The sequence below is a fragment of the Sphaeramia orbicularis genome, chromosome 9 (genome assembly GCF_902148855.1).
Source record: "Sphaeramia orbicularis chromosome 9, fSphaOr1.1, whole genome shotgun sequence".
In the NCBI taxonomy this organism is placed as follows: domain Eukaryota; kingdom Metazoa; phylum Chordata; class Actinopteri; order Kurtiformes; family Apogonidae; genus Sphaeramia; species Sphaeramia orbicularis.
The window spans coordinates 1025307-1044097 of record NC_043965.1 but is presented as its reverse complement, the minus strand read 5'-3'; the positions used below and the strand labels follow the sequence as shown (position 1 = coordinate 1044097).

The window sequence follows — 18791 nt, the reverse complement described above, 5'->3', positions numbered from 1 at the left end:
AGTAATAGTAGTAGTAGTATTGGTAGTATTGGTAGTAGTAGTATTAGTGGTAGTAGTAGTATTAGTAGTAATAGTAGTAGTATTGGTAGTAGTAGTAATAGTAGTGGTAGTAGTAGCAGTAGTACTAGTATTAGTAGTAATAGTAGTAGTAGTGTTTGTAGTAGTAGTGTTGGTAGTAGTATTAGTAAAAGTTGTAGCAGTAGTAGTATTGGTCATATTAGTTCTAGTAGCAGCACTAATATTAGTAGTAGTATTGGTAGTAGTATTAGTAATAGTAGTAGCAGTAGTAGTATTGGTAGTATTAGTAGTAGCAGTAGCACTAGTATTAGTAATAGGAGTAGCAGTAGTAGTAGCAGTAGTAGTATTAGTAGTAGTAGTAGCAGTATTGGTAGTAGTATTACTAATAGTAGTAGCAGTCGTAGTAGTATTGGTAGTAGTATTAGAAATAGTAGTAGCAGTAGTAGTAGTATTAGTAGTAGTAGCAGTAGTAGTAGTAGTATTAGTAGTAGCAGTAGTAGTAGTAGTATTGGTAGTAGTATTACTAATAGTAGTAGCAGTCGTAGTAGTATTGGTAGTAGTATTAGTAGTAGCAGTAGTAGTAGTAGTATTGGTAGTAGTATTACTAATAGTAGTAGCAGTCGTAGTAGTATTGGTAGTAGTATTAGTAGTAGCAGTAGTAGTAGTAGTATTGGTAGTAGTATTACTAATAGTAGTAGCAGTTGTAGTAGTATTGGTAGTAGTATTAGAAATAGTAGTAGTATTAGCAGTAGTAGTAGTAGTATTGGTAGTAGTATTACTAATAGTAGTAGCAGTTGTAGTAGTATTGGTAGTAGTAGGAGTAGTAGTAGTAATACTTGCTCCTGTTAGTCCTGTCAACATTTCCTGTTCCATTTCAGAATAAAAGTCCTCTAATGTTTCAGTGCACACAGTCCTTTTAGTGCTAAACAGGGCTTTTATTCTGAAAGTGTTGCTTCCTGTGCTGCTTTTAGGACACACACCTGCAGTGACCCAGATCAGACAGTAATATTTAATCCGAATTCTGAGACATGAACACCAGGACGTCATCTGGGACCAGTTCTGGTTCCGGTGTGGGCAACAAATGTCGTACCCCCTCAAATACAAGTTTCTGAAGGTAGGGGAAAGGAAATGAGCACAACAACGGGAGACGAGTAGAGGCGAACCGGTTCAACTAGTAAAACGTCTTTAGTTTCACTTTCACTGTAGCCCCCCCCCGGCATCATCTGTTCTTATTATTTGTACATACTGTATGTGTTCTATTTTCTGTGCAGATGGAAATATATGTTTATGTTTATGCATTTGGCAGATGCTTTTTTCCAAAGCGACTTACAGGGGAAAACCAATTAAATCACCAAATCAATCAAATTTTATTTATATAGCGCCAGATCACAAAAAAGTTCTCTCATGACACTTTATATATAGAGTTGGTCAAAACCAGACTCTAAGCCAATTTACAGAAACCCAACAGAATCCTCCAGGAGCAAACACTTGTGATGGTGACAGTGGAAGGAAAAACTTCCCTTTAACAGCAGAAACCTGGAGCAGACCCAGACTCCTGGAGGATGGACGAGTGACAGGACCAGCTGGGGTTAAAGAGAGAGAGTAAAGAAAGAGAAAAAGAGAGAGCGATAGAGATAGAGACTGGGGGAGAAGGGGGGAGACACATGGAGGCAGTTGAGGATAAGTGAGTGGTGATGATGAAGGCAGGAGAGAGGCAGGACCACCGCAGCAGGTCCAGAGATAATCCTGGAAGAATCTGTGATAATCCTGGGAAAAACCTTATTAGAATATTTAAAATGGAATGTCTGACAGTGCTAGGGCAGGAGGTGCTCCTGGAAGAGCTGGGTCTTCAGGAGCTTCTTGAAGATAGGCAGGGATGCCTCTGTTCTTGTAGCACTTGGTAGAGCATTCCACCAACGTGGAACGACCCATGAAAAGAGCCTGGATTGTCTTGTACAAGGTCTGGGGACCACCAGACTACGTTCCCCAGACGAGCGGAGTGGTCGTGGGGCGACATAAGCTTTTATCAGTGCACCTAAGTAGGTAGGAGCAGACCCACTGAGAATTCTGTAGGCTAGGATTAAAGATTTGAATTTGATGTGGGCAGCTATGGGTAGACCAGTGGAACTCAATGAGTAAGGGGGTGACATGTGCCCTTTTAGGGTGATTGAAGACCAGATGCGCTGCTGCATTCTGGACCATCTGTAGTGGTTTGACAGCACAAGCTGGGAGGCCCGTTAGAAGAGCATTGCAGTAGTCAAGGCGGGAGATAACCATAGTCTGCAGCAGGAGCTGGGTGGAGATAACCATAGTCTGCACCAGGAGCTGGGTGGAGATAACCATAGTCTGCACCAGGAGCTGGGTGGTCTGTTGGGTTAGGTATGGCCTGATCTTTCTTAGGTTGAACAGAGTGAAACGACATGATAGGGTGACAGAAGCAACATGATCTGTGAAGGTCAAATGATTATCAATCATGACTCCCGAGTTACGTACTACACTGGTAGGAGCCAGAGGTATGGAGTCAATAGTGATGGAGATGTCCTGCTGTATGGTTGGCTTAGCTGGGAAGACCAGCAGTTCAGTTTTGGACAGGTTCAGCTGAAGGTGATGGGCTTTCATCCCATCCCAATATAAAAGACAGTTCATGCAAACACACCTGTTTGTACTCTTTTATTCCCTCACCCAATGAGAATCAATAAGAGAATCGGATCGATAAGCAAAATCCATAATGGAATCGGAATCATTAAATTCTTATTGATTCCCATCCCTAGGTAGAGTCAAGGTTAGAGGTCAGAGGTTAAAGGTTAGAGGTCATTCCAATCCAGTGTCTGATCAGCTGGTGGGCGATGGTCTGTCGGGGGGGTACGATGAAGGCGGGGCTGGACCCTCTGAACACGGCGTCAATCACCTGAAAGGAAAAACCAACAGGACGCTCAGTTTGGTCCGGTCCAGGTTCAGGTGTGACTGAAGTGGGCTGACTTTTAAACACATCCATGCCTTTATCTGGAACGTCCTCTGTAGATATAACAAATACGAACGGTTCTATTCAGTAGGAAAGCCTTTCAAAATAAAAGTGGATGGAGACGGTTCACTGTTAAACAGGGCTCTTTTCAGACACACACACCTGCAGTGACCATCATCAGACAATACAACGCCAACGACTAAATCTGCGCTCAGAGTGCAGGTAAATGTGGCCCAAACTGTCGCTGTCGTTTGGATATGATTGTTTTATTTTTCCTGTTGTCGTTCTTTATGCTAATGCTGTAGCCCCACGGGGTTTTCTGATCTCACCTGCACAATTTGTTTCTTTGTTTGTCCGAATGTTTGATTTGTTGTGCAAAATAAATAAATAAATAAATCTCATCGTTTGTGTATCATTCATTCTTTTCATATTCAATTGAGAATCCACAATCGGAAAACGACAAAATGACTCGTTATTTCATTATTTGTGTACAAATCGAAACTCAAAAAAACAGTTTTTCATTCTTTCGATTGTTCGCACAAATTAAAAATTATAAATAATCAAACGGACCAAATGTGGGGTTTCATGTTGACATTTTTTATATCTGATTTGGTTTGACCCTGAAGTTCCTCTTTTCTATTCTTTTTTTTTTTTTTTTTTGAGTATTTTGCTCATTTTTTCTTCACTTTAGAAGCATTTGTTCACTTTTACGCCATATTTGTTTTTCCGTAATTTTTTCACGTTTCATGTTCCAGTTTTTCTGTTAATTTTTTTCCTCTTTTTCCAGTATTTTGCTCATTTTCTTTTCGCTTTAGGAGGATTTGTTCACTTTCATGCCATATTTAAAGTTTTTCCGTTATTTTTTCCGTATGTTTCATGTTTCAGTTTTTCCGTTCATTTTTTCCTCATTTTTCAAGTATTTTGCTCCTTTTCTCTTCACTTTAGAAAGATTTGTTCACTTTTATGCCATATTTCAAAGTTTTTCCCTTAATTTTTCCATATGTTTCATGTTTCACAGTTTTTCTGTTAATTTTTTCCTAATTTTTCAAGTATTTTGCTCATTTTCTTTTCGGTTTCTGAGAATTTGTTCACTTTTATGCCATATTTAAAGTTTTTCTGTTCATTTTTTTCCTTATTTTTCAAGTATTTTGCTCATTTTCTCTTCACTTTAGAAGGATTTGTTCACTTTTATGCCACATTTTGAAGTTTTTTCTGATTTCACAAGTTTTTGTACATTTTATCCTATGAATAACTGCGGTCAAACTGCATTTTACATCACTTATTTTCATATATTGATAGGATTAGCGGTTATCAGGTATCAGTGGATGACTTTAACTCCTAACTTCACCATGGCGACACAGCCTCCACCTCCATCTGCTGCTGGAGCTCATACCTGTTGCCGCGGGAACCATCGGGCCTCCTCGATCTCGTTCTCGTCCACTTTGATGTCTGTTGACACGGCGACGGCCAGGCATCCCATCATGAGGTTGGAGGGCATGGGCCAGGGCTGGCAGGTGACGTACTGGACCGCTCCCACCTTTACGCCGCTCTCCTCCTCCACCTCCCGCCTCACCGCCGCCTCCACCGTCTCACCTGCCGCCGGACGCCACACGTTAACGGACACAAACGTGTACAACGACCATCAGATATTCAATATAAAAACTATGATGCTAAGTATTCGTAACGGTTTCATTAAATTACATTTACATATAGACGTTTAACAGAAAGACACTAAATTACATAAGGAATATATCAAATCACCGTAATTATGATCATTAACCTTCACGCATCTGTATAATCTACTCCCATCGAGAGTTACAGATGACAAAAACTGCTTTAAAAACTTTACAACATAGAAGAAAGACTGAAAATAAGCTTCCACAAACTGCTGAAATAAGTCAAAAGCTGTAACTTTTTATACTCATTCACAACTAGACATTAAAAAAAGGAGCAGAAAAGAGGTCAAATGAAGTAAAACAGGAATTCTTAATTAATAAATAAATTAATAATTAATAAATAATCAACACTTAATTGCTAACTAATAAAAACTGATGGCCAACATCTGGAAAATGCACCTTTTTGAGAAAATGTTAAATATCTTGTTTTTTTAGCAGATGTTTTATGAAAAAATAGTTCAAAAACAGTCCAATGGATTTTTTTTTTCCTGTTTTTTTTTTTTTTTTGGCTCCAGTTCTGATCAAAATGATCAAATATTGAATAATTATCAGATTTGAACCTTTTTAAATACCAGTTTGATTATATGAAGCAAATATTTTCCCTAAAAAACCACACAGAGTGAGTTATTTTCAATATACCAAATGTTTGGAGTCTGGGGGATTATTTTTAATCAGTCTTGGATTTGTCAAAGATGAACCAAACTACTGACTTTAGAGAATTATTATTATTTTTGGTCAGTAAGTTCTCATTTGTCCAGGTCGTCGTCGTTCTAGGTAATTTTTCTAGGTTCAACTGGACTAGTTTTAATGTTTTGAAACCGTTTCCTCTCATTCAGAAGTTTAGTTTTTATTTTAGTTTCTGTTTAACATCACATTTAACATTTACTTTGAATAAAAATTTACTATTAAAACCACATTTTTCATCTCAACGCTGTGACAAATCTAATTATGTATTCTGTCGTTTTATGGTTTAATTTCGCATTAGTAGGAAACCAAACAAACCCAGGACTGTAAAAAAAAAAAAAAAAAAAAAAGTAAAAACACCACCCCCACCCCCCCCACTTTAAATGGAATAGAACTCATGTTTGGGTTTTTTCATAAAGCTCAGACTCAGAAGTGTTTCCAGAGTCTGTACGTTCTTATACGTTCTGACTCAGATTAAACCAGTGTTTTTCAACCTAGGTTCAGGACCCCACATGGGGTTGCCTGGAATTTCTAGTAATTGATAAGAAAAATGTTAAAAATTACTAAAAAAATATATGGTGAGTTGATAGAGACATAAATACCAGACAAACTGTGGTTGTGAAACTGCAGCACTGTGGTTCTGTTTCTGTGTCACATGTTCACTGTGGTCCGTTTCAGATGCTGCAGCTCTTTCATAATTCATAGTTTCAGTTCTTGTTTGTTCAGTATTAATTGTCCTCCTTGTAAATCACAGCTGGACTGACTGGACAGATCCTGACCAAGGAAAATCCAGTTCTCCCTTTGTGCAGTAATCTACACCTGGATTTACTGCCATATTTCAAAGGTTTTCTATTAATTTTTTCCTTATCTTTCAAGTATTTTGCTCATTTTCTCTTCACTTTAGAAGGATTTGTTCACTTTGATGCCATATATATATATAATCTACACCTGGATTTACTGTCTCCGTCCATAATAATATACATTATATAGACTAAATGTCCTCTAAAATTAACCTGGATTTGAAACATCATATAGAAAACTAATACATGATCAAAAACAAATTAATTTTAGCAAAAAAAAAAGTGTCTGTTTTGAATGTCTGGGATCGCCAGAAATGTGTGATGTTAAAATGGGGTCATGTGACACAAAAGGTTGGAACCAGTGGTCAAAGGGTTTGTTCGGTACCAGGTTCGATGAATCCGGCCAAACAGGAGAACAGGCCGACGGGGAACACCTTCTTCCTGCCCAGTAAACACTGGTTTCCATCAGGATGAATCACCAGCATGATGACAACCGGGTCTGAAACGACAGGAGGGGACAGTGTCCACGTCACCATGGAAACACAATCAAACATCTGGGGTTTAGGGTTAGGGTTGTGGCTGTGGGTGTGGTTCTGCCGTGGGTTTGGTTCTACTGGGGGTGTGGCTCTGCTGTGGGTTTGGTTCTGCTGTGGTTGTGGCTCTGCTGTGGGTGTGGCTCTGCTGTGGGTGTGGTTCTGCATGGGTGTGGCTCTGCTGTGGGTGTGGTTCTGCTGTGGGTGTGGCTCTGCTGTGGGTGTGGCTCTGCTGTGGGTGTGGTTCTGCTGGGGATGTGGCTCTGCTGTGGGTGTGGTTATGCTGTGGGTGTGGTTCTGCTGTGGGTGTGGCTCTGCTGTGGGTGTGGTTCTGCATGGGTGTGGTTCTGCTGTGGTTGTGGCTCTGCTGGGGGTGTGGCTCTGCTGTGGGTGTGGTTCTGCTGGGGATGTGGCTCTGCTGTGGGTGTGGTTCTGCTGTGGGTGTGGTTCTGCGTGGGTGTCGTTCTGCTGGGGGTGTGGGTCTGCTGTGGGTGTGGCTCTGCTGTGGGTATGGTTCTGCATGGGTGTGGTTCTGCTGTGGTTGTGGCTCTGCTGTGGGTGTGGTTCTGCTGGGGATGTGGTTCTGCTGTGGGTGTGGCTCTGCTGTGGGTGTGGTTCTGCTGTGGGTGTGGCTCTGCTGGGGATGTGGGTCTGCTGTGGGTGTGGCTCTGCTATGGGTGTGGTTCTGCATGGGTGTGGCTCTGCTGTGGGTGTGGCTCTGCTGGGGGTGTGGTTCTGCATGGGTGTGGCTCTGCTGGGGGTGTGGCTCTCCTGTGGTTGTGGTTCTGCTGGGGGTGTGGCTCTGCTGGGCTCCGTACCGACCCGGGGGTAGCAGGTGTTGTGGACCCCCTTCTGGCTCCGACAGTCCTGGTCCAGGCAGCTCCTCTTGTATCCGGCCTCCTCCACACGGGTTCTGCTGCCACATGTGGGACAGAAGCTGTAGCGGCTGTGCCAGGCCAGAACCGACCGGGCCTGGGCCACGGTACCTGAACGCAACACGGGGACACAGGGTGACACACAAACAAGCACATGTACACACTGAACACCACACATGCACATTAACACTGGAGGTAATCAGATTAGTGTTTGGTCTGGCCCATTTTGTTGAGTTTTTATTAATTTTGTCACATTTTGGATTAACTTTTCACTAATTTTACTGATTTTGATGCTGATGTTTTTAATTCTTTTCCCTTATTTTATTAGTTTTTTTCACTCATTTGTATTAATTTTGTTAATTATGCATCTATCAATCTGACATTTTTTCATCTATCTATCTATCTATCTATCTATCTATCTATCTATCTATCTATCTATCTATCTATCTATCTATCTATCTATCTAAACTCATGTAAAGGTTTTTGTTTAACTCTAAATATCAGGGTGCAGGTGTTTGATCCTAGTTTTATTCCATCTTCTTCGGGGTCAGACTCTTCCTCACCGGCCTCTTCCTCGCTCAGTTTCAGCAGATCTCTGTTTGGTCTGGTGGGGAAGCAGCAGTTTGTCTGTCTGCAGCGTTTGAGGAGTTCAGCGGCATCTTCGTCCGAGCTGATGGCGAACCAGGCTGGAGGTTCCACGGAGGAGGAGGGGGGCGGGGCCTTCCTCCTGTCCACGCCCAGGAACACCAGTACAGTGCTGGGTTTCTGGAGCAGGTCTTTGACGTCCTCGTATCTGAACCGACACAGCTTCGTCTCAGCCTGCAGACAAAGACAGGATTGGCTTTGGTTTGAAACAGGAGTCAAAATAATAACCTGTGGGTTTCAGCTCTAATCTTGTCTTGTCTTGTCTAATTTTATTTTGTCTTGTCTAATCTTATCTTGTCTTATTTTATCTTGTCTAATCTGGTCTAATGTTGTCGAATCTTATTTTATCTAATCTTATCTTGTTTTGTCTAATCTTATCTTGTCCAATCTTATTTTGTCTAATCTCATTTTATCTTATTTTATCTTGTCTAATTTTATGTTGTCTAATCTTGTCTAATCTTATTTTATCTAATCTTATTTTATCTTGTCTAATCTTATTTTATCTTATCTTATTTTATCTTAACTAATCTTATCTTATCTTGTCTGATCTTATTTTGTCTAATATTGTTTTATCTAATCTTATTTTATCTTATCTTGTCTAATCTTATTTAATTTTGTCTTCTTTCCCATGCCTGCTTCTACATTTCCATGTTTTTCTGTTTGTAGACGTCCTGTAGTTCTACCTCAGTGCTGTAGTCCTACCTCAGTGCCGTAGTCCTACCTCAGTGCCGTAGTCCTACCTCAGTACCGTAGTCCTACCTCGGTACCGTAGTCCTACCTCGGTGCTGTAGTCCTACCTCAGTACCGTAGTCCTACCTCAGTGCTGTAGTCCTACCTCGGTACCGTAGTCCTACCTCAGTGCCGTAGTTCTACCTCAGTGCCGTAGTCCTACCTCAGTGCCGTAGTTCTACCTCAGTAACGTAGTCCTACCTCAGTGCTGTAGTCCTACCTCAGTGCCGTAGTTCTACCTAGGTACCATAGTCCTAACTCAGTACCGTAGTCCTACCTCTGTGCTGTAGTCCTACCTCAGAGCCGTAGTCCTACCTCGGTACCGTAGTCCTACCTCGGTGCTGTAGTCCTACCTCGGTGCTGTAGTCCTACCTCAGTACCGTAGTCCTACCTCAGTGCTGTAGTCCTACCTCGGTACCGTAGTCCTACCTCAGTGCCGTAGTTCTACCTCAGTGCCGTAGTCCTACCTCAGTGCCGTAGTTCTACCTCGGTAACGTAGTCCTACCTCAGTGCTGTAGTCCTACCTCAGTGCCGTAGTTCTACCTAGGTACCATAGTCCTAACTCAATACCGTAGTCCTACCTCTGTGCTGTAGTCCTACCTCAGTGCCGTAGTTCTACCTCGGTAACGTAGTCCTACCTCAGTGCCGTAGTTCTACCTAGGTAATGTAGTCCTACCTCAGTACTGTAGTCCTATCTCTGTGCTGTAGTCCTGCCTCTGTGCTGTAGTCCTACCTCAGTACTGTAGTCCTATCTCTGTGCTGTAGTCCTACCTCTGTGCTGTAGTCCTACCTCAGTACCGTAGTCCTATCTCTGTGCTGTAGTCCTGCCTCTGTGCTGTAGTCCTACCTCAGTACTGTAGTCCTATCTCTGTGCTGTAGTCCTACCTCTGTGCTGTAGTCCTACCTCAGTACTGTAGTCCTATCTCTGTGCTGTAGTCCTGCCTCTGTGCTGTAGTCCTACCTCAGTACTGTAGTCCTATCTCTGTGCTGTAGTCCTACCTCTGTGCTGTAGTCCTACCTCAGTACCGCAGTCCTATCTCTGTGCTGTAGTCCTACTTCGGTACCGTAGTCCTACCTCAGTGCTGTAGTCCTACCTCGGTACCGTAGTCCTACCTCAGTACCGTAGTCCTACCTCAGTGCTGTAGTCCTACCTCAGTACCGTAGTCCTACCTCGGTGCCGTCATCCTCCTGGGAGCTGACCACCATTGGACTGAGGTTGGAGAACAGGATGTAGACAGAGTTGCCGTCCTTCTGTCTGGCGTCCAACCAGGCTCTGTCCGTCCTCCTGCCGCTCAGACGGTCCAGCGTCTCCCTGCTGAAGTACATCTCCTGTAGTCCCAGCTCCGGGCCCGGCAGGACCCTCCCACCCCCGGCGCCCGCCCCCTGCAGCAGGTTGGACACGTGTCCGTGGCCCCAGAACTTGGCGATGTCGTAGGCGGTCTGACACGAGCTGTTGACCGAGAACCTGTCGCAGCTGGAGGACCACGGAGAACCAACAGAGCAGGTAGGAAACACACACAGGTTCATGTTGAGGACAGGTTCAACTGGAGCCCAGACTGATGTGGACCTGGATGAGTTTAGCTTCGGGTGGACGTTTGGCTCCAATAACAGCCATTAATGGAAGGAATTAGACTCACAATTAACCCTCTGATCTGATCTGATCTGATCTTATCCAATACCATCTTATTTTATTCTATCTTAAAGTCTTATCTTATAGTCTTATCTTAACCTGTCTGATCTTATAGTCTTATCTTATTTTATCTTATCTTAACCAGTCTTATCTTATCCTAGCCTATCTTATCTCATCTAATCTTATAGTCTTATCTAATCCTATTCCTTCCTATCTTATCTTACAGTCTTATCTCATCTTATCCTATCTTATAGTCTTATCTTAACCAGTCTTATCTTATAGTCTTACCCTATCTTATCTCCTCTAATCTAATAGTCTTATCTAATCCTATCCTATCTTATCTTATAGTCTTATCTTATCCTATCCTATCTTATCCTGTCTTATCTTATAGTCTTATCTTATCCTATCTTATCTTATAGTCTTATCTTATCTTATAGTCTTATCTTATCTTATCTTATCTTATCTTATCTTATCTTATAGTCTTATCTAGGTGACAAAAAAACAAGTCAAATCAGTTACTCCCAGTTTTGGGACTTTTACGCTCATGTAAACAGGCTCAGTGTCACCGGGAAGGAAAGAAACACAAACATAATCACAGCCTCAATGACTCAAATGAATTAGACACAATAGTTTCTGATTAATGTAGTTATCCACCAATAATTGATTAATGGATTTATTGCTGTAACTCTGCCCTCTGAAGTCTGAATGTGGACAAGAATGAACATCCCCTTTAAAAAAATGAAAGAATGGACAGAACAAACACCAACTCTGACCTGGGACTAACAGTTTTTTTGAAAGCTAACTGACTCCACCACTACATGTCACTAAATACTGCACATTAAACCTTGAGCTGTCTTTTCCTTTTTTCACTTGAATTGTTCGTACCCGTACGACAGCAGCGCTTCCACCACACTGTAGTGTCCGTTGCGGGCGGCGAGCATCAGCGCTGTCCAGCCGCTGTATCCGGCCTGGTTGATGAGCGATGGGGCATGGGTCAGCAGAGTGGACACCTGGCTCAGGTCTCCTCTGGACGCTGCATCCAGAAACCTCTCAACCATCTCCTCTTTCGCAGTCAGCTGGAGACTCGTCATTCTGCTCACATTTCGCGAAGCTGCAACGATTGGCCGACAAGAAAATGATCCTTCTGCAGCTGTTAGGACAATCGATTAATACAGAGACATGTCAAACTAGTGTGAAGATTTGGTCTGAGTAAAAACAGGTGATTTATCCGGCAGTTTGACGACTTACAGCCGCCCTAAATGTTCCAAGATGGAAAGTAAGATGAGAAAGAAGACGTGTATTTAGAGATTCTGCTGTTATTCCCCCTGATTTCCTTTCCTGCAGCTTTAAAACCCAGAGTGGACCAAACTAACACAAGCTCTAACTATTGGGTCAAGTCACGCGGTTCTGTAGGGAGTGTCCGACTACATTTTATACTGTAATTCAAAAAGTATTTAAGCTAGAGACATGAATAATACATCATTTTAAAGGTATTAACTAGTACTTGAAGCTCATAAAAAGAAACAAAAGCTATAGTGCCATCTTTTGACATAAAAATTGGAAAAACTGCATGGTTATCTAGGGAACAAAAATTAACATCTAAATTTTCCGTTTTAAAAGTGTGGTTGCAAGTGTCACCAAACGATGAAAATTTGCTGAGATGTTCTTTAAGGTGTCTATTTTGATAAACCATGGATGCATTTTTTATTTTTTAAATATAACTATGAATTTTGGCAAGAGTTTTGAAGAATGGAATGGTTATGTAGGGAAAGAAAAGACAGGTATATGGTTTCAATAGTTTATTCAAGCACTTGGTAACACATTTACACATTTTTATACATATTTCTGAGTAGATATACAAAGGATACATATTAGCTGAAGAAAGTGATTCATTAAGCTCATTTAATGCACATTTAATGCTCAGTAAAGTCTGTGTATTCAGCACCGATCACGGCATAATGTTGGCACCTTCCTCCAGTCAGCCTCAGCCAGCTTCAGAGCACTGGTTCAAGCAGAAGAGGTAGGTCCAGGGGCCTCTACTTCTACTAACACATCACTAAGAGGGACACTCTGAAGATTACCCACTGGCATGAAATGGTTCCATGTTGAGCAGGTCTGCTTCAGTAGGTCAAAGGTCCAGTGGCTGTCCGAGTCTCTGCTGATGGCTTGTGCTATACACCACTTACAGTCAGGCTTCACAACTGTATACCATTTATAAGCTGCTACAGGTACAGACTCAGGCTCAGGCTCAGGCTGTGGAAGGAGGTTATGGGTGCGTCCAGGTTGCTCAGAATAGCGGGATACAGAAACCTGACCAAAGGACTGCGTCCTCATGCAGTGAACAGACTGGATTCCAGGAATGGACAGGACAGATCCCAGATGATGTTGAGAGTTTGAATCCTCTGTTGGATGACCTCTGCTGAGATGAACTGGATGTTGATCTTCTTGTTGTCCTCTATGGTACACTTGGCATACTCAGCAGGAGTTGTCATGTGATGCTTATGGGACTTGATGACATTGAACACCAGACACTTCACAGTACCACCGACACCGTCAACAGCTCCTTTCCCGTGTGAAGTCACAAAGAAGTTCCAAGTGACTTTGATGCCCCTACTCTGTAGAAGAGAAGTCATGTAGAGCATCATGTTCTTCTGCTTAAAGTGCGTGGTAGCTCCATCACTGAAGATCTCAATCTCCTCAATGGGGACTGATGACTGGGACTGGGCAGACTCCACAAGGTGATCCACAAACACAGCTGGAGCAGACTTGTCATGGTCTAGGTAGTCAGAGGTGATGCCATGGTGTCTTTTACCTTTAAATTTTGACGCCAACCACAACTTGCTTCTATAAATCCTATGTTAAACGTTCACATTAAATATGGATGTTTTCGGCTAAAATATAGGATTTATAGAAGCAAGTTGTGCTTGGTGTCAAAATTTAGGTCAGTTCCTGTCCTTTCACATGTTGTCTTTTATTTTGTGATCCTACCTATCCCACATGCTGATACTGACCTTTGAATCCAAAGGTCGGACAGATATTTTTGATTTTCAGCAGTTCATATATCATACATAACAGAACATAGGACCTTCATTTTACACAGATCCAGTCCCTAAGTAGCCAAGATATAGCACATAAAATTTCTAATGAATATGATTAATTTTTGTGTAATGAGTGGCCAAAAGTAGCATTTTAGTTCGCGATGGATAAAATCTCAACTTTCTCATTCTCTGTAACATGCAATTATTAATTTTAAATAAATATTTTCACATTTCTTAGGACTATAGATTCCTGTGAAATGATTCTGAAAATTTCAGACCTCTAGCTCTTGTTGTTCAGAAGTTATAGAAGCCTGAAAATAGCCGAAAATTTCAAGTTTTCAAGTCTTAATTTTGATCGCAATTTTAGGATACCCCCTACCTACTTCAAATGGTCATAACTTTGGAACTATTTACAATTAAGCCTTGAAATTTTGGATTTTTTTTCATCATATATAATGTACTAGAAGTATGTAAAAAATTTAGAAAAATCTGAGAGGGTCAGGTGGGGACCACTTGATGAAATTATATGGAATGACCTTATTGTGAAAATTGCAATTATTTTCTTTAGAAATTTCAGTTTTTTTCAGGGTATTCATGTCTTTTTTGTTCAGATAGTTTGTAAATGTAAAAATATTTTCATTATTCAATGTGTCTTTTTGCACTAAAACAAAAAGAAGAGTGTGGAGTTGTCATTATTTAAGGCCATTATGCTATTATTTTACTGGTCTGGCCCACTTCAGATCAAATTTGGCTTAACCCCTTCATGCATGAATTTCAAGAACCTTAATCAATATTTCTTTTTCTTGAGTGATTTTATTCCTCTTTAGGCATTTTAAAAAATAATGCGATGTTGTTGTTTTTTTTATTTAGCTATTTTTCATGGAGTTGCAAAAATGTCCACTCAGCTGGACACCATGCATTTAATTTTTGAAACGAAAAAACATGTATTTACTGTGAAAACTATGAAATAAAAACATTTCAATGCAGCTAATCTGATGTTTTCTCACATTTTAACATACTCCAATACTAGTCATTACTCACTTCATTGAGATAACATGCAAAAAAAACAAAAACAAAAACTTTTGTTGTCAATTACAGTCTAATAACAATAACAAGGAATTGATTTACACTCAAATATGTTAGATCAAGTTTATCTAGAACAGCAAAGTTACAGTAATGTTATCAGTTGTAGTGTATGAGATGATGCATAAGTGTCCAATGTGTGGGCTGATATGAAACTAAAACAACAAAACCCATGAATATATAACAGAACAACTGTAGAATAGCTGTCCACTGTAGTGACCACTATGCATGAAAGGGTTCATGTGGCCCCTGAACTCACATGAGTTTGACACCCTAGCTATACATGATTGTAATTAAGCACTTATATAATGTCTTATATTGCAAATGTTTTTTTTCTATATTTGACATGAAAAAAAGCTATTTTTTGATCGTAAACTGTGCTGTTCTAAATTAACAAAAAAAAAAAAGCCACTGAAACATAGGGGGAGGAGCTTAGTACGTAAAAAACGTGTGGGACTTCCGCGTATCCGCTGTCAATCATTCCTGAGACACGCCCATCAATTGGTGACTTTTTTCGTATGATTAAAAACAATAAAAACAGGTCAAACACAGACGTGATTTCTCTATAAATGATTGTGGTTGTTCCTAAAGCGATAAACTAACGCGGATGTTTTGTTCCGTTTCCGTAATCATCGTTTTTACGTCAAAGCTACGTAAAACCCCACCAGTAGTCTGACCAGTTACGAGTTCCGCCACGTTCCGGTTCAGGATTCAGGACGATAAACTAAAGGTTCCGGAGGTTTTAGGACACTCACAAAGCCTTCAGGTGGAGGAAGAAAACACTGACCTCAGCCCCAGGTCCGCGCTGTTTGTCCTCCTCAGTCCTGGAGGTTGTAGGTTGTGTAAGAAAAAAAGCCGATGCTGCGTTCAGGGACTCAGGAGTGGTGCATTCAGGTGCTGAGTTAAAGCTCCGGTAAATATCAACTGACAAGCACATGCAATATTAAAGCATGAAAGAAGAAGGGGGAAAAAAAAGCAACAAGTCCTGTCAAAAATACTCAAACTCAATGATGGGATCAGTTCTGAAACGGCACAAATCATATTTAAAGCAAAAAAAGAAAATAATAATAATAATAATAATAATAATAATAATAATAGAGTAATGTTAGGAGGTTGAAATATAATGTGATTTCGTGAAACAGGGTAGAATTAAATAAATGTTTGCTTCTTCCCAAATAACATTCAGTCATTCAGTCATTCATTTTCTGAACCCACTTTATCCTCACTAGGGTCACGGGGGTCGCTTGGAGCCTATCCCGGCTACATAGGGGCGAAGGCGGGGTACACCCTGGACAAGTCGCCAGTTCATCACAGGGCTCAAATAACGTTAAAATTGTATTTATTTTACATAATAGGATGAATTCCTTTTTTGTTTTGGTTGTTTTTTGTTTATGATTTGCTTTGGACATTTACTTGTGGTTGAAGTGTGATTTTTACATGTCAGAAAAAAGTAAAACAATTCAATAAAAATTACTGTAAAAACTGTTACTGTTAAAAAGATGCACAAATTAACTATTATTCAAAAATATAGAGCTCAGGATTGACTAAGAAAATATTTGTTTAAAAGTCTAGGATCAATTTTGGTAGTTTTTTAAGGACATGATTTACCTGAATTAAATTAAATATGTATTCTCTTCTGTTGGATATTTAGCAATGATTACAATGAACATTTTTTTGTTTATTTTTTTGTTTTCACATGGAAACATTGTGTTCATTGTAAATAGGGTTAGACAAATTAAGTCTGTACTTCAGCCAAAACCCTTTTGGTCCTATTTTATATGGAACAATAGATATGTTATTTTGGTTTGTTGTTTAAAGTAATTAATGACCGAATCAGCTACTATTACTACTACTACTACTACTACTACTACTACTACTACTACTACTAAAACCTATAAATAATATTTTTCTCCAAATTGTGAGTTTTATATATTATTATATAATGGACTGTTGTTGTTTTTTTTTTTATTTCATTTTTTTCCCTTGATTGTTTGTGTCTTTATCTCTATTTGTAGAGCTGTCAGAGCAGTGAATTTTCTCTGCTGTTGGACCAATAAACTTATTGTATCTTAAATCATAGAACCATCTGCTGTTCACAAGTACAGTTTAAGGTGAGAGGTGAAACTGAATGTTTTTGTGTCGTTACTGAACTGAAATAAGAAAGGGGTGTTAAAATCCTGGTGAACGGAAGTTTGAAGGCAAATGTATTTAACCAAATATGGGAATTTAATATTAAAGAAGCTAAAAAGTGGATGAAGTATTGGTTTTAAAGGGGTTTAACATAAAGGAGCATTTAAGTCGTATAAAACTACAGGTCTCTATATATTGTCGATAATAAAACACAATTGTTTTATTGATGCTTTGAGACTGAATTGTCAGTTTATCTGAGCTTAAACAGTGATGCTGCACTTTTAGCTCATGATTTACAAGTAGACACACGACGGACACATAAAATAAAGTATCACTGTCATTCCTGAACGGAGTTGAGGCGCCATTACAGGGTATTGGATCGAAAACACAGACCAGGAGGATTTTACTGAAAATCCAAAGAGACAGAGATGTGGTGAGTCTGTGTGTTAAAGGATAATTCACAGATCAGAGAAAATGGCAGAGAACAAGATGGAGGATGTTGAAGATTTTCTGACATGTCCAGTTTGTACTGCCCTCAGTACTGCTACCTGTACTACTGCCCCAGTACTGCTACCTGTACTACTATTCCAGTACTGTGACATGTACTACTGCCCCTAGTATTGCTACCTGTACTACTGCCCCTTGTACTGTTACCTGTACTACTGCCCCTAGTACTGTTACCTGTACTACTGCCCCAGTACTGCTACCTGTACTACTATTCCAGTACTGTTACATGTACTACTGCCCCTAGTATTGCTACCTGTACTACTGCCCCTTGTACTGTTACCTGTACTACTGCCCCTAGTACTGTTACCTGTACTACTGCCCCAGTACTGCTACCTGTACTACTACTCCAGTACTGTTACATGTACTACTGCCCCTAGTATTGCTACCTGTACTCCTGCCCCTTGTACTGTTACCTGTACTACTGCCCCTAGTACTGTTACATATACTACTGCCCCAGTACTGTTACCTGTATTACTGCCCCTAGTATTGCTACCTGTACTACTGCCCCTAGTACTGTTACCTGTACTACTGCCCCAGTACTGTTACATGCACTACTGCCCCCAGTACTGTTACCTGTACTACTGCGCCAGTACTGTTACATGTACTACTGCCCCAGTACTGTTACCTGTATTACTGCCCTAGTACTGTTACCTGTATTACTGCCCCAGTACTGTTACCTGTACTACTGCCCCAGTACTGTTGCATGTACTACTGTGCCAGTACTGTTACCTGTATTACTGCCCCAGTACTGTTACCTGTACTACTGCCCTAGTAGTGTTACCTGTATTACTGCCCTAGTACTACTGCCCCAGTACTGTTACATGTACTACTGCCCCAGTACTGTTACCTTGTACTACTGCCCCAGTACTGTTACCTGTACTCCTGCCCCAGTACTGTTACCTTGTACTACTGCCCCAGTACTGTTACCTGTACTCCTGCCCCAGTACTGTTACCTGAAATGTGTGATGTTAAAATGGGGTCACGAACCAAAAAAAGTTGGAAACCATGGGACTATGGCCTGTTTTGTAATTATGTGTGGTATTTTTTTTGTTTTATTTTAGTTCAGGCAGCATCCACTGACAAAGAAAAAATCACATCATGAAGCTACAACTACCACAAGACTAAAATCAGATGACCCTGCATAATGGCCTGATGTTCTCAGCAATACTTATCATTCTTCTGTAGAACTTGATGATAAGCTTATCATTTGAATCAGGTGTGCTGGAAGAGGGACACATCGAAAGCATGCAGGATAGTGGCTCTCCAGGAACAGGGACACCCAGCATGTAATGGAAATGACATGTTCTCCACAAAAAATAAGCCAAAGCCAATGAATCTCAGGTTGAGAGAAATGATAGTATTTGTTTTCTTACAATAAAAATGTGTTTAAAGTGTGATTTTTGGTTACTTTCATACACCAGGTTTATTTATTTATGTTTATTATTGTTATTATTTTACACCTTTGTTGTATGTTAGTGTTT

General features: G+C 40.5%; 1 protein-coding gene across 2 annotated transcripts; it reads right to left on the bottom strand.

Moving 5' to 3' along the window:
• Positions 1-2701: 2701 nt before the first annotated feature.
• nudt12 (nudix (nucleoside diphosphate linked moiety X)-type motif 12) lies at positions 2702-15565 on the bottom strand. 2 transcript variants are annotated; one of them, XM_030143526.1, is made up of 8 exons: positions 15461-15565; positions 11438-11663; positions 10093-10396; positions 8112-8361; positions 7492-7659; positions 6526-6639; positions 4374-4573; positions 2702-2926 (listed from the first exon to the last, which is right to left on the bottom strand). In XM_030143526.1, exons 2-8 carry the CDS (start codon positions 11641-11643, stop codon positions 2816-2818), a joined length of 1353 nt encoding a protein of 450 aa, XP_029999386.1. In that variant the 5' UTR covers positions 11644-11663; positions 15461-15565; the 3' UTR covers positions 2702-2815. The 2 variants fall into 2 exon arrangements, with proteins under 2 accessions (XP_029999386.1, XP_029999385.1); XM_030143525.1 differs by having other exon boundaries at positions 2703-2926; positions 8112-8367.
• Between the last annotated feature and the right edge of the window lie 3226 nt (positions 15566-18791).

Coding starts and splice junctions, on each gene's coding strand:
- nudt12 (XM_030143525.1), bottom strand. CDS start 11,643: ATGACGAGTCTCCAGCTGACTGCGAAAGAGGAGATGGTTGAGAGGTTT. Junction 10,397..11,437: donor GAAGCGCTGCTGTCGTACGG/GTACGAACAATT, acceptor GTGGTCCTCCAG/CTGCGACAGGTTCTCGGTCA. Junction 2,927..4,373: donor GATGGTTCCCGCGGCAACAG/GTATGAGCTCCA, acceptor TTTTCCTTTCAG/GTGATTGACGCCGTGTTCAG.